We start from the raw sequence: 15,453 nt of genomic DNA on the forward strand, positions 1-15,453 counted from the left end.
TTATTGCATTGTGCGAAGTATGAGCAGACCAGGGCTGAACTGATACTACCCTTGCTGGTACTTTTCCTGGGACAATCAGAGGCTCACTATGTCAGGTTCCTACTGGAAGACTGGACAAATGTTAGAACATTAACAGTGGCAAAGTTTTTATTGGTGGTTGCAAGATCAAACGAGCCATATATTCTAAACAAAATGCTTGTTTAACCTGGAGGTAGGCTGTATGAATTGTGTATTGTTTTGTAATGATTTGTTAGGTCTCTGGACCGTAATAAAGATTGAGTGAGTGAGTTATTGAAGGGACATGAATTGTTATCCACTCTGAGTAGCAGCTGTTCTCCGGGATAATGGGCAAAGATGCCTTTTTCCATCACCACCAAATAGGGATGGGCACAGGTGTCAATTCTGGTCTCTCCCAGTTTTCTGTTCTCCCAGTCTTAAGTCTACACGTTTCTTCATCAGTGTCAGATGGCAATGGTGGTTGCTCGCAAGTAACCAGTCAGAACTCCGACCTGTCTTTTACAGGTTTTATTTTGGTGCAAAACTATTTACAGTGCAGAACCACAAGTTCATGTCTGCCTCAATCGCTAGCAGAATCCGGGAGTGGTCGTTTCCGGGTCCTTCCCCAACATAAGAACTTAGTCACCCCCAGCCTTTTCCTTCCTTCTTTGCGTTTTACATCTCTGCGCAGGGTGGGTGACGGAAGAGGCGTGCTTCCCTCCTGGCCGGCTTGACCAGGAGTGGTGCTGAGGCTCCCAGCAGCATCCTCTGGTCCCTTCCCCTCTTCCCCACTGGAGATGGGGCTTTCCCCACCACAGGAAGAGGAACTGCTTCACAAGATTTTCGGAGGTTCCCTGTAACCCAACTGCCCCTCTGCTTCCTTTCCCTGTTCCGATGGCAGTCCCCTGACAATCAGTTTGTGATTTTTCTTTTTTATTATCATATTTGCTCATCAACGAGCTGGAGGCAGATGTTTGGAACCATCGTGCGAGGAACCTGTGGAAGTATTCAGTGCTCCTCGCTACCAATGTAATCCCAGCCTCTTGCAGAGCAGATGACAAAGGGTGTGTGGATCTCCTTGTCCCTCATCATGGGAGTGCCTGAATAGGACTTTCCACACTTTGCAAACTTGGGATAAGCTGGCCTGGTTTTGGCTGACATGATGGGGCTAAATCAAATAAACGACATGTCGCTTCCAAAGTACCATTAATTTATATATATTTTTGCTGAACGGCCATGGGAAGGACATATAACACAGAAGACTCTACTGGGGAGAAAACAGATGTGTGACAAATGGCCCCTGGAACACATGGCAAAATGTCTTTTTCAGGCTAGAAGAGCGAGATCATTCTGAGGTTCTATTCTGGTCCTAAACATTAAGACATTCAGCTACACACACAATTCCTTGCCTGTTTCGAGAAAATGAACAAGGAAAGCTTTGTCTGCTCTGATAAAAAATCTGGAGGATGGGCTGGTGTCCTTTTGAAAAAAAATATATAATTAACGTAGTATGCAGTCCATTGCCGAAACATGCCCAAAACTTTCAAAGGAGCACAGAAACAAAGCTTTTCATAATACTCCAACAACTGAAAAGGGTTTCCAGCTACTTAGTTTTGTCAAGGGTTCCAGGAAGTTTCAGAACTCTTCTACTTCAAAACTTTTAATTTATCATAGACCTTTGATGAGCTCGTGTTGATCACATCCATTTCCATTTGCTAGCTCCTATAATTTAATGTCTAGGGGTGACTCGGTCTAAAGATTTGTCTGGTCTTCCAATACCCAGGCTGCAATTCTTTTGCCACTTACCTGGGAGTAAGCCCCATTTGACTCAATTGAACTAATTTCTGAGTAGAGGAGGACTGTGTATTATCCATCTGATTTGCTCCAGGAAGGTCCCACTTTTCCTTAGGATGTCCCTATTTTCATTGGAGAAACGTTGGAGGGTACATCCTTCCCTGTCTCTCAGTCTCTCCGCTACAAATTTAAAGTTCAAAGTCTTGGTCTCTCTGTTTTAGAGGAGAGCCTAGGTCTATGCCTCTTTGTTCAGACTGTTAGATGCTCCAGCACTGTTTCTGACTGGGTCCAGCAAATCTGAATATGCAAATTCAGGGAAATAAGCTTGCAGGAATATGCAGGTGCCCCAAATGGGGATCAAACCTGCAACCTTGGTGTTACCAGCACCATGATCTAACCAACTGAGCTAGCAGTCAAGGCTAGGCCTCTAGCCCTTGATAAAATGCACCATTCCCATCCCAAAGCTAAACTGGTACTCTTCAAAAGTACCACGAGAAGCAACTTATCCTACTTAGAATTAATATTTGCCTGTGGATAACTACGCTTATCTATTCAGAGTCTATTTTCAAGCATGACACACCTTTTTTTGGAAATGCATTAGGTACCTGTTTGTTGCATCTTCATCGTATGTACCCTCATCGCTTTCTCTTTGAATTTTCCTTCACAGAAATATGCTCCAATGCTTTCACCGGATTTTTCCCTTGGCCATACCACTTTCTTGGCTGCCCCTCTCGCCTCGTCTTCAGCCACGGCCAGGGGGTAGGGGTGCTGGCCAATCAAGGCCTCATAGTCTCTCCCAATGGTGATCGAGTCCCGAGAACGCCATCTCGAGGTGATGCAGGTCAGCGATGTCTCTGAATCAGCCACGGTAGGGAGGGAATTGATCAGTATCAAGTCAAATGCTCCTTCCACATTACCTGGCAAAGAAAGGGGAAAGTTGGTTGTTATTAATTTTCAAAGCACTGTCCGTTCTCTAACCAAGCTGCCCAACGGCTCCAGTTCTGGCGAAACTTTCTTGAGAACATCACAGGTACTTGCCAATCAGCACTGTGCACAGCTGGCTTCTGCTGCAATGTCTGTGTTAATTGAGGTTGTTTCTGGAGAGATCCTGCTCTGCTCCAGCAAGGTATGTCAAGTGTGCTTCCAGCTAATATGTGATTTTGAATGCACTGGTAGTAGTAAAGTATGTGATTACTCTTTGGTTTCACCTTTATGTTTAGAGTCAGCTGCACTCTGTGTATGCACAGTGGACCCTCCATAGGCCTACTAAGTGTGGCCAAGTTTTCAAAGAGCTTCCTGAGTTATAGAAGTAATGCGCTAGGATGCAGAATATGAATAAAGCCAGAGCTTACTATAGGTTTTTAACATGTGCACTTTGGCTCTCTATCAAAGGGAGCAGGGCACATTTATGTATCAGCGTTTTTCCACTGGAGCACATTGAAACACACTTATACTGGCCACTCCCAATGAGATTGTCACAATCACACTCTTTGAACAGATAATTATGCATTACCTAATGGACAAAGAAAGCCTTTGGAAAAGAACATGCATAGTCGATTAATATATTAATGCTTTCTAGAGAAATGATCGCTTAAAGAAATGCCTCTCATCATAAGTTAATGGAAATACTTCTTTTATTGAAGTCATGTCTCTTAAAGTCTTCTTTGCTGCTGGTTTATTCCTACTATTTACTAGCAATGGGGCAAATTCAGGATGGAAGATTCAATATATTTGCCCTTGTGGCATCTGAAAGGTAAAAAAGGTAAAAGGTAAAGGACCCCTGGACGGTTAAGTCGAGCCAAAGACAACTATGGGGTTGTGGCGCTCATCTCGCTTTCAGGTGGAGGGAGCCAGCATTTGTCCACAGACAGCTTTCCAGGTCATGTGGCCAGCAGGACTAAAACACTTCTGACGCAATGGGACTCCGTGATGGAAACCAGAGTGCACAGAAATGCCGTTTACCTTCCCACTTCAACGGTACCTATTTATCTACTTGCACTGGTGTGCTTTCGAACTGCTAGGTTGGCAGGAGCTGGGACAGAGCCACAGGAGCTCACTCTGTCACAGGGATTCAAGCTGCCGACCTTCCAATCGGCTAGTCCCGCTGCTTCTGCTGCCAAGAGGAAGGTGTTCCAGCATGTGGCATTACCTCTCTTCTTCCCTGCCCTCGGATGAGTGGCAACGATTTGGGGAGCTCCCTGGCTCCTGCTGCATTTGGCTAAAGCTGGGGAGTTCCTGTGTGCCAAATTGCCAGCTGGCTTCCCCCGCCCCCCAGGGATAAGTCAAGCTGCAACGATGTGAGGAGCGCCCTGGCTCTCACCAGCCTCTAAAATGAACCCTACAGTGTGCAAATGGTTCGTTGCAAGCACAGTTAACACCTCGTTAATGTAACCATAGTCCAGCCTGCAATAAAACATTTCCTTCCTTTCTTACAGGGTTAATGTGCCCTTCTGAATTGCATCTCAGGCAAAAAAACCTTCATGAGTTGAAACTTTCCCAATCATTGTATAGCCATGCTGGAAAAAGCTTAAGCTGAAATACAGTGGCAGCTCGGAAGTCGAATGGAATCTGTTCCGGAAGTCCGTTCGACTTCCGAAATGTTCAGAAACCAAGGCACGGCTTCCGAGTGGATGGAGGAAGCTTCTGCAGCCAGTTGGAAGCTGTGGAAGCCACATCAGATATTTGGTTTGCAAAGAATGTTTGCAAACTGGTACGACTGTATATATTTGTGCACATGACACAGCTGTTTAGCAGGCAGCTGTTTTAACGCACTTCATTAAAATATGTTGACCTGAGAGCACTGAAGTGCATTGTGTGTATCTCTCCTGCTCCAGACTCCACACTCTTAAAAAGCTTGCAACTTTAAATGCTCAATGCCACTCTGATGCCCATGGGAAAGATACCATCATTTTAGGGGGCTTCCAAGGCAGCAGTCTTGCTTTAATACCTTTATTTCACTTCAGCCAGCTAGCAAGCTCAGACATGTCACTTGGTGTCCTACTCATTCATTTATCCCATATGTTTTGCGCGTTGGGATTTTATCAGGAACGTGGAGCAAAACAACCTGAATTCAGAACAAACCCACAGGGAGAGCTAGGAGACAACTGTCTCCAAAATGCTGAAGTTCCTCTGTGTCTCCTTCAAACAGACTTTTGATACCAGCCGTTCTTTCTGTCCTTTCACCTCTCTATGAAGACAACTTGCCACTTGAGGAATAAGGATTTGAATGAAAGAGTCCAACCACCTCCGTATCCTCCAACATTTCTCTGATGAAAATAGGGACGTCCTAAGGAAAAGCGTGACATCCTGGGATCAAATCAGAAACCCGGGCAGCTTCTGTAAATCTGGGCCTGTGCCTGGAAAAGGACACTTGAAGGGTCTGCACCACAGCTTGATAATAATACTGGAATCACATTTGAGATCATGCCACAGCTACACATCTTACCTGATGAAACAATTTTATGAGGTACAAGGTAAAGGTAAAGGCGGGACCACATAACACCATTCCTGAGAGATCTGCATTGGCTCCCTGTACGTTTCTGAGCACAATTCAAAGTGTTGGTGCTGACGTTTAAAGCCCTAAACGGCCTCAGCCCAGTATACCTGAAGGAGCGTCTCCACCCCCATCGTTCAGCCCGGACACTGAGATCCAGCACCGAGGGCCTTCTGGCGGTTCCCTCATTGTGAGAGGTAAGGTTACATACAGGGAACCAGACAGAGGGCCTTCTCGGTAGTGGCGCCCACCCTGCGGAACACCCTCCCTTCAGATGTGAAGGAAATAAGTAGTTATCCTATCTTTAAAAGACATCTGAAGGCAGCCTGTTCAGGGAAGTTTTTAACATTTAACACTGTATTGTTTTTAATACTTGATTTGGAGCCGCCCAGAGTGGCTGGGGGAACTCAGCCAGATGGGCGGGGTATAAATAATAAATTATTATTATTATATTAAAGGACCCCTGGGTGGTTAAATCCAGTCAAAGGTGACTATGGGGTTGCGGCGCTTATCTTGCTTTCAGGCTGAGGGAGCTGGCATTTGTCCACAGACAGTTTCCCGGGTCATGTGGCCAGCAGGACTAAACTGCTTCTGGCGTAATGGGACTCCGTGATGGAAACCAGTTCACTGAATACCTAGATTCAAGGCCATTATCCAGTTTTAGCACTTTGACCTTGATCCCCTTGTTGAGGTTCCATGTTCCACGCATATTGTGGCGCTATATGAAAACCACTTGCTTCTCGAAGTATAATTTGCCACTCTTTTTGTCTTCCAGTTCCAGAACACACGACGATGTCCCTCACCCAAAGAGATTGCTGACTCCGTTTCTGTCTCAGTATGCCCACATGTTCTGCTCACTTCCTAGGAAGTACCGTATTTGGGATTGGCAGAGCTGAGGCATTCGGTCACAGAAAACCTGGCCGATTGATTCACACACCAGTTCACTTTGTCGGCAGGTAATGCTGAAGACCAAATGAGAGAACCATGCCTATGCCCCCCTATTTGAATACCAGGGACAAACTGCCAATGCTTGGTCAAGCAGTATTCCCTATTAATAATGGAGAGCATTGCCCATATGTCCACCAATTTGCCTCCAGTGTGAAAATAGCTTAAGCTCAGAAAATATCCCAACCAGAATAAAAAACATGTTTGTGTGTGTGTATGCGTGTGCGCACGTGCAACTCACAAAATAAAATTATGGAACTCAATCATGCTGCCTAAGAAACTGTTGACATGTTTTCACAGAATAGTCATTAAGTTTCCTTTCTAACTGCACATTTCCTCCCTATCAGCTTCGTATGGAAGGCGGAACAGATTACAACTCACCGTGTACTTTCCAAGAGAGATAACAGACAGGGCTTTTGAATTATTATTTTCCCCCATTGAAACAGTTCTCTATTTAGCTCGCCTCTTGTGTAGCCTCTTGATTTTGCAAAGTAGAGCAAGGTTGCAAACAGCATTTCCTTTTGCTCTTAGTTCCTTTTGCATGCTATATTTTTTCTCTCCTGGTATTGTTTTGCTTTCTAGGCTTTTAGGTACTTTTGTGTACTGGAAATTGTTACTGGAAATCAACGTGTCTTTACCTTGTACCTCATAAAATTAGAGAATGATTGTTACGCATTACTTTATCTAAACGTGACTTGCCTAAGTCTCACGGGTGTCACTGAGAGGGGAGGGTTTGGTCACTTTTTGAAGCATCAGGTCAAGTTCAAGTAAATGTTGTTGCACTACAAATCACATCATTCCAAACCACAGGCCATGCTGGCTGGGACTGATGAGACATGTAGTCCAACATATGGAGGGACACAGCCCGTCCCCACCCCTATTTTCATGGATAAAATTGTTTGAACTTGGGCATGATACTCCCAATCTGGGCATGCATATAAAATCAATGCAAGACAATAATTCACATTAACTTTTCCATGTAAAATACACGTGAATTGTTGTGTAGGGAGACCTACTGGGCATTTTTGCTGTAGCACCACAATTAAGGCACTGGAAGGCCACAAAACTGAGTAACCAGTGAGATTTAGGACTCCCTGGTCCTGAACGGGGCAACTGTGCCCCTGAAGGACCAGGTGCGCAGCCCGAGAGTCATTTTGGACTTGCAGCTGTCCAGGGAGGCGCAGGTCAATTCTGTGTCCAGGGCAGCTGTCTACCAGCTCCATCTGGTACGCAGGCTGAGACCTTATCTGCCTGCGCACTGTCTCACCAGAATGGTGCATGCTCTGGTTATCTCCTGCTTGGACTACTGCAACACGCTCTACGTGGGGCTACCTTTGAAGGTGACCCGGAAACTACAACTAATCCACAATGCAGCAGCTAGACTGGTGCCTGGGAGCGGCCGCTGAGACCATATAACACCTGTTAGGAAGACCTGCATTGGCTCCCAGTACGTTTCTGAGCATAATTCAAAGTGTTGGCGCGGAACTGAATGGCTTTGGTCCTGTATACCTGAAGGAGCATCTCCACCCCCATTGTTCAGCCCGGATACTGAGGTCCAGCGACGAGGGGCTTCTGGTGGTTCCCTCACTGAGAGAAGCGAAGTTACAGGGAACCAGGCACAGGGCCTTCTCGGTAGTGGCACCCGCCCTGTGGAACGCCCTCCCATCAGATGTCAAAGAAATAAACAACTACATGACATTTAGAAGACACCTGAAGGCAGCCCTGTTTAGGGAAGTTTTTAATGACTGATGGTTTAATGTATTTTTAATCTTCTGTTGGAAGCTGCCCAGAGTGGCTGGGGAAACCCAGCCAGATGAGTGGGGTAGAAATTAATAATAATAATAATAATAATAATAATAATAATAATAATAATAGTTATTATTATTACTATTACTTGAAAAGAAACTCTTGCATGGGCTGGTTGAGAACCCCCTCAGAGAATATTCAAATCCCCCCAACAGATACAGTTGTCTGAGCCAATCTGAAAAAGGTATTCTTCTGCCACTTTGTCAATATGTAGATAATATAGCCAATCCATGATCCAGAAAATTGGAGTATGATTATTCTCATATGGTTGCTGTCCACTGAAGAGACCAACCAGGCCTTCTTTTCACCTGAACTCACCTGAATGCATTTCCGTCATCTCTCAGGTGGGCACCATTGCCATTATAAGAGAACAAGGAAGGTGATTGTAGTGAGTTTTGCCCAGTGGCATGTGGGCATTGTGGGCACCTACCATGTGCCCAGGGGGGTGCGCGTATCCAGGTGGCAGGGCTCAGAGTGTGGAGGGTGAATGGAGCCTGTGCCCACCCCATGCTGCCGCCAGCTCCCCACCACCGAGTGGGGCCGCGCTGCGCCCCTTCCCACCCGCAGGCCTTGGTGAGCAGAACTCACATCCACCCAAAGGGCACACTCATGCTGCCTTGTGATGCTGAAAAGCTGTGGGAGGAGGTTGCAACAGGCATGCGGCCGGAAGAGGGAGGGCACATGCTTGTCGCATCCTCCTCAGCCAGCCCTGCGGCATTGCAAAGTGGCGTGGGGCTGGCAGGGCAGCAAAGAGTAAAATATGCCTCTACAAATGTACCCTTGGCCACTGCCCCTCTGGCCTTCCCCAGACAACGCCACTGGTTCCAGCCCCTCTTTTTCTAGAAAAATAGCACTGAGCTGAATCAACCTGTACCTTCAGTGGTGCTGTCAGGAGGTAAAAAGGTAAAGGCAAAGGACCCCTGGACAGTTAAGTCCAGTCAAAGGTTTGGTTTTTGTAACGTATCACCACTTAGGGTAACGATCAAAGTTTTGAGTAAGTTACAAGCAAAACCAATTTCGATACAGGAAAGTTTAGGGGAGGGGAATAATCATTTTCCATTTTGGGAGTCCCGTGTTAACAGTTTTGTGTGACACCTTTAAGATTAACCAATTTGAAACGGGAAACGCCCATCAAACTGTATTTGAAAGGGGTAAAGGTAAAGGTACCTCTGACTGTTAGGTCCAGTCGCGGACGACTCTGGGGTTGCACACTCATCTCCCTCTATAGGCCGAGGGAGCCGGCGTTTGTCCACAGACAGGTTTCTGGGTCATGTGGCCAGCATGACTAAACCGCTTCAGGCACAACGGGACACCGTGACGGAAACCAGAGTACACGGAAACGTTGTTTACCTTCCCGCCACCGTGGTACCTATTTATCTACTTGCACTGGCGTTCTTTCGGACTGTTAGGTTGGCAGGAGCTGGAACAGAGCAACGGGAGCTCACTCCGTCGCGGGGATTCAAACCGCCGACCTTCTGATTGGGAAGCCCAAGAGGCTTGGTGGTTTAGAACACAGCACCACCCGCGTCCCTCAGGAAGACAGGGCTGTGGACCATATGTCCTGGGCTTCACTCAACAGAATATGCAGGGTGGTCTCCCAAATACAGTAGGGTTAGCTTACCACATTTTGAAGCAAGCAAGACAATACCCTTTTGCTAACTACCCAAGGGAGGAGGTGTAAAGCCACTGTCAAAAACTGCGTATCATGCATCGAAAGAACGCATGAGGGGGCTTGAGGAACCACATAGGCTAGTGGTGCCCTTACCCATCATGCATTGGGAGGGTGTGGGAGGGGGCTCTGTGCATAATTTCACACACAGATTCCCTTTGGTTGTTAGCCATATGTGTGGGACTTTTTCATTGTGCCTGGTGAGAGAAGGCCTAGGGTCATGCAGCTCTGTGACCCCCGCCCCCATGCATTCGTTAAATTTACTAATGTCTTGTTTGAACCCCCCTACCCATGGGCCTGTGGTGCTTTTGTGACCCTGAGCAAAATTAAGAGAGAATTGCTTGTCCAATAGCCTTGTGACATGTGGAGATTTCAAAAAATGTATTTAACGTTTTCTGAGGAGGGAAAACGTTGCATACTATTTTTTAAAAATGGCATATACAGTGGTACCTCGGGCTAAGTACCGTATTTTTTGCTCTATAAGACGCACCAGACCACAAGACGCACCTAGTTTTTGGAGGATGAAAACAAGAAAAAAATATATTCTGAATCTCAGAAGCCAGAACAGCAAGAGGGATCGCTGTGCAGTGAAAGCAGCAATCCCTCTTGGTGTTCTGGCTTCTGGGATAGCTGCGCAGCCTGCATTTGCTCCATAAGACTTCCCCTTACTTTTTAGGAGGGAAAAAGTGAGTCTTATAGAGCAAAAAATACGGTACTTAATTCGTTCTGGAGGTCCGTTCTTAACCTGAAACTGTTCTTAACCTGAAGCACCACTTTAGCTAATGGGGCCTCCCGCTGCTGCCGCGCCACCGGAGCACGATTTCTGTTCTCATCCGGAAGCAAAGTTCTTAACACAAGGTACTATTTCTGGGTGAGCGGAGTCTGGAACCTGAAGTGTCTGTAAACTGAAGTGTATGTAACCTGAGGTACCACTGTACCGTTATAAAATAGAGATATGCAATATGAATATATTGTGCAAGGGTGTCTATCTGAGTCATAGTTTGCCCAGTCTGTTTGCCCAGTCTGCTGTTGTTTTGTCTAAGGCTACAATGCTATGCACATTTACTAGGAAGTAAGTCTCGGTGAACACAGTGGTGTATACTGTACTTCTCTGTAAGCAGGTTTAAGATCAGGCTGAAAGATAAGCTGCCTTGTTGTGTTACATGTGCGAGGGAGCTGACATGCAATGCACCATGGGTCTGCCTTTCCCTGGTGTTGCGTGGCTTTCCTGCCCCCCAACTGCTGTGTGTTGAGTGTGGACAACTGAGCAGGGGAACCTTGTTAATACAGACCTTTCTGTACATGAAATATTCAGTGGAAGCTGGATTACTGATGGTGCAAGACTTATACAAAAGCCTATGCACAAAGAGGTCCATATATCCAATGCATGGGGCATGACTGCCCAGTGAGCCTCTTGGGCTTGCTGATCAGAAGGTTGGCGGTTCAAATCCACGCAACAGAGTGAGCTCCCGTTGCTCTGCCCCAGCTCCTGTCAACCTAGCAGTTCGAAAGCACGCCAGTGCGAGTAGATAAATAGGTACCACTGCAGCGGGAAGGTAAACGGCGTTTCCGTGTCCTCTGGTTTCCATCAGTGTCCCATTGCATCAGAAGTGGTTTAGTTCTGCTGGCCACATGACCCGGAAAGCTGTCTGTGGAGAAACGCTGGTCCCTCGGCCTGAAAGCGAGATGAATGTCGCAACCCCATAGTTGCCTTTGACTGGACTTAACTGTCCAGGGGTCTTTTACCTTTACCTTTTGTGTTCACATAATTCATTTACGGAGATGGCTAAAGTGTAACTGTTTTTGCTTAGTCACAACTTCTGGTTCCTTGCCTTCCTAATTCTCCCACCACTATCAAATACAGGAAGCAAATGTTGTTGAAATGTGAGAGAGGGTTGAGGTGGGCAGAGGGCGGTCTCTGTGGCAGCCCCTAAGCTGTGGAATTTCTTTTTTCACAGAGGTGTGCCTGGTAATGCAATTGCATAGTTTTTTTTCATATGCTGAATACCCACCTCTTTTGCTTAACTTAGGACACCCAAGAAAGGCATTTTTAAGCCACGCTCTCCTATTCTGATTGTTATTTGTGTGTGTGTACATTTTTAAACTGATTTTCAAATGTATATTTATATTGTTGAAACCTTCCCTGGAACATCATGGGACTTTATGGCAGGGTTAGAAACTCAGATATATAAGCTAGGCGCCAAATGCCTCCTTAAACCCTCCTTAAACCCAAGGTTAGGGTTGCCAAAACGGAATGCCTCGTTGCCATTTTGAGGCCGGACGGCTAGAAAGTTGTATTTCTCAATACAGTGGTACCTCAGGTTAAGTACTTAATTTGTTCCGGAGGTCTGTACTTAACCTGAAACTGTTCTTAACCTTAAGCACCACTTTAGCTAATGGGGCCTCCTGCTGCCGCAGCGCTGCCAGAGCATGATTTCTGTTCTCATCCTGAAGCAAAGTTCTTAACCTAAAGCACTATTTCTGGGTTAGCCGAGTCTGTAACCTGAAGTGTATGTAACCTGAAGTGTATGTAACCCGAGGTACCACTGTATAACTTTTTAGCTCGCAAAATTCATTCGGATTGTGCCAATAAAATATAACGGATAGAATTCTGCAGGATGTGTTGCTGGTACAGTCAAACCTCGGTTTCTGAACGCCTCCGTTTTGGTACATTTCAGCTCCCGAACGCAGAAAACCTGGAAGTAAATGTTCCAGTTTTCGAACATTTTTCGGAAGCTGAACGTCCGATGCAGCTTCCACTTGAGTACAGGAAGCTCTTGCAACCAATCGGAAGCTGCGCCTCAATTGTCGAACATTTCGGAAGCCAAACGGTCTTCCAGAACGGATTACGTTCGGAAACCGAGATTTGACTGTATGTGGAAATAGTCCAGATCCTAGGATCCCCAGGCATGCGACTCCAGATGGTGGAGACATCAGGCACTATCCTGGCACCCAGGCATCTTCACTTGGTTGCAGGTGGTCGACAGCCAGGTGCAAAATGCGCCTGGCGCCTGGCTAATTTCGAATGCAGCTTTATGGTGAAAGGCAGATAAGAAATCCTAGTAATAATAATATTGCTATATGTTGTGCCATACGAAGTTTAAACCATGACGCGGGTAGGGTTGTGGGTTAAACCACAGAGCCTAGGACTTGCTGATCAGAAGGTCGGTGGTTCAAGTCTCCGCAACGGGGTGAGCTCCCATTGCTCGGTCCCTGCTCCTGCCCACCTACCAGTTCGAAAGCACGTCAAAGTGCAAGTAGATAAATAGGTACCGCTCCGGCAAGAAAGTAAATGGTGTTTCCGTGTGCTGCTCTGGTTCGCCAGAAGCAGCTTAGTCATGCTGGCCACATGACCGGGAAGCTGTACGCCGGCTCCCTCGGCCAATAAAGCAAGATGAGCGCTGCAACCCCAGAGTCGGCCACGACTGGACCTAATGGTCAGGGGTCCCTTTACCTTTATCTATGCTGGTAGATTTTGCATTCTGTTACTTTCACATAATGGCTTCACTTGGCATTTAAGGGCATTTTTGTTTATCGGAGTTACACCTATGTAGGAATGGGGAAAACATTCCTTCGTGTATTGCCTACAGCAGCAGTTTTTTTGGCAGATCTATGGGGTTACAGAAGGAAAGGGAGGGAAAGCACTTTCTTTGGCAGCCATGCTCGGAGGCCTTGTCCCCACCTTGGAACAAGGGTGGAGTTGATTTTCGCCTTCTCGGCTGTGGCAACACCCGCAACAGACCTCCTCCCTTCTTTCCTTCCCCACCACCACTTGGGGGCAAGGTTAAGCGAGTTTTAAAAGCTCTGCCATTGACTCTCCTGCCTCTCCTGCTCTGGGGGAATGTCAATACTGTTTTCCTGGACTCCGCCTGTTGTATCTAAAGGAAGGCGTATTCGCATTGTCTTCCACGGCTCGCCCCAGGAAACATGATATCACACTTGAACAAAAGCGGGAAAGCTGACAGATCTATTGAGATGGGTGTGGCTACATAACACACCTAAAGCAGCTGAGCCTTGTGGATTGGCGGGTTTTCAGCGCTGGGGTTTCTCCTTGCCTTCATTCCTCTCCCATTCCCACCTATGCCTATGTAATTTTAAGGGCTAAATGTTGAGGTTTCAAGGACAGAGCCAGTGGGACAATTACCAAAATGAGTATCTTCAGGGCAGCTGCTCATCATACAAGAGAAAAGATTCTCACTGGGGGAGCAGAAGGGGTACAGTAGCTGTTGTTGTTTTATATAAAGAGCTGCAGGTGTGCTAAGTTCACTTAAAAAAACTAAATAAACCTCCATTTATTCCAAAGAGGACCGAGTGGGAAAAATGGGGTGTGTCCTCCCCCCTGCTTTTATCACCATACTACCCCTAGATGGTACATTTGGCTGAGAGAAAGACACAGTGATTGGTCAAGGTAACACAATGAACCTCATGGCTGCTGATCAGGATTCGAACCCAGCTCTCCCTGGTGGAAATTGACCACTCTTGTCCTTGGAGTCTCAAAAAGTGCACTTCCTTTCTCTAAAACTGACCTCTGTTCAGACATATGGGATTTCTATGTGCTGGCAGCTGGTCATCTGTAACGTTTTAACATACAACCTAATATGACACAAAGCTTCCTATGATCTCTGCTTTCTCGTCTGTTCAATAGCAACTTTTTAGCCTGAATAAATTTGAGGCTTCTCTAGATGCAGCTTCTCCTAACTCATTTGTGAATCACCAAGCAAGCTGCAAGCTAAGAGCCGGGCATATTTAAACCTGTTGATTTTTAACGAGCTGAAATTCTTCTCATTTTCTCTTGGACTGTACCCATTGTACAGATATTTACACAAAGGCCATACTTGCGGAACCACTGTGTATTCAGACAGGTGTGAAGGTTAGCATTTGTTACGGACTTTTCTGCTGTGTTTTCTCTTCAAGTGCTTGACGCTCAATGAAGCTAATGTGGGGGTGATGTTGTAGTACTCTAAAGCCTTTGCCCACCTGGCACCAGATGACAAATTCCACCATTCCTGACCATTGGAGTCCAACAAAATCTAGAGGGCGCCAAGTTAGGGAAGGGCTGTTCTAGTAGTTCATCAGATACAGATTTTGCTGCTCCCAAAAGAACTGAATAGAAAGTTTTTGGAGGTGACCTCTAGACTCATTCACAAACTTTATGTTATTTATAGCATGTTTTACAACCTGGTTTTCAAATTTCCTGAACCAACGTGCAAGTATTCTTTTTAACAGAGGGGACTAGAACATAATAGAAATATCATAAACACGGCAATGATTTGGGCATCAACCCTCCAGTGTAAATGGTTAGCAATAAGTGATGGCGTGTGAAAAAACCTGCTCCCTCCCCTTCTTATTTACCCTCACAAGCATACTGTGCAATGGGCTCCTCTCATTCCTATTGTACGGATGGACCAGTGAGATAAGTAAAAATGTATTGGATAAACTCATCCAGTGAATCCATGGCTATGGAGGATTTGAACCCAGACCACCCAAGTCAACATGTTAGTTATCACAAGTTTCTCTCTACTTCTCTTATTCCACCTGCCTTGCTTCGCAAAGCTTTCCTTACAGTGCATCCCTATAAACAGCTCCTTTAAAAAGCCGAATTCAATGGGACTTACTCCTGAGTGAGTATAAAATTGGTCCCATCTCAAGTTTGTTTAGGATTATAGCCTTAATGTTGCAGTGTAGAAAGACTGCCTGGAGATTAGGGAAGTGAGCAATACTTGCGATAAACAGAGAAAAAGGAAAAGGA

The 15,453-nt window shown here is 46.0% G+C and overlaps 1 protein-coding gene across 1 annotated transcript in view; it reads right to left on the reverse strand.

Annotated features, from left to right (window-relative positions):
• The window catches only part of TEK (TEK receptor tyrosine kinase), a 47,253-nt gene that overhangs the window by 30,606 nt on the left and 1,194 nt on the right, over nt 1–15,453 (reverse strand). The window contains exon 2 of the mRNA XM_083718488.1: nt 2,397–2,708. Within this exon, the coding sequence (XP_083574614.1) occupies nt 2,397–2,708 (312 nt within the window). The remainder of the gene's footprint in view (nt 1–2,396; nt 2,709–15,453) is intronic.

This window comes from Podarcis gaigeae (assembly GCF_964106915.1).
Source record: "Podarcis gaigeae genome assembly, chromosome: 17".
Taxonomy (NCBI): Eukaryota; Metazoa; Chordata; class Lepidosauria; order Squamata; family Lacertidae; genus Podarcis; species Podarcis gaigeae.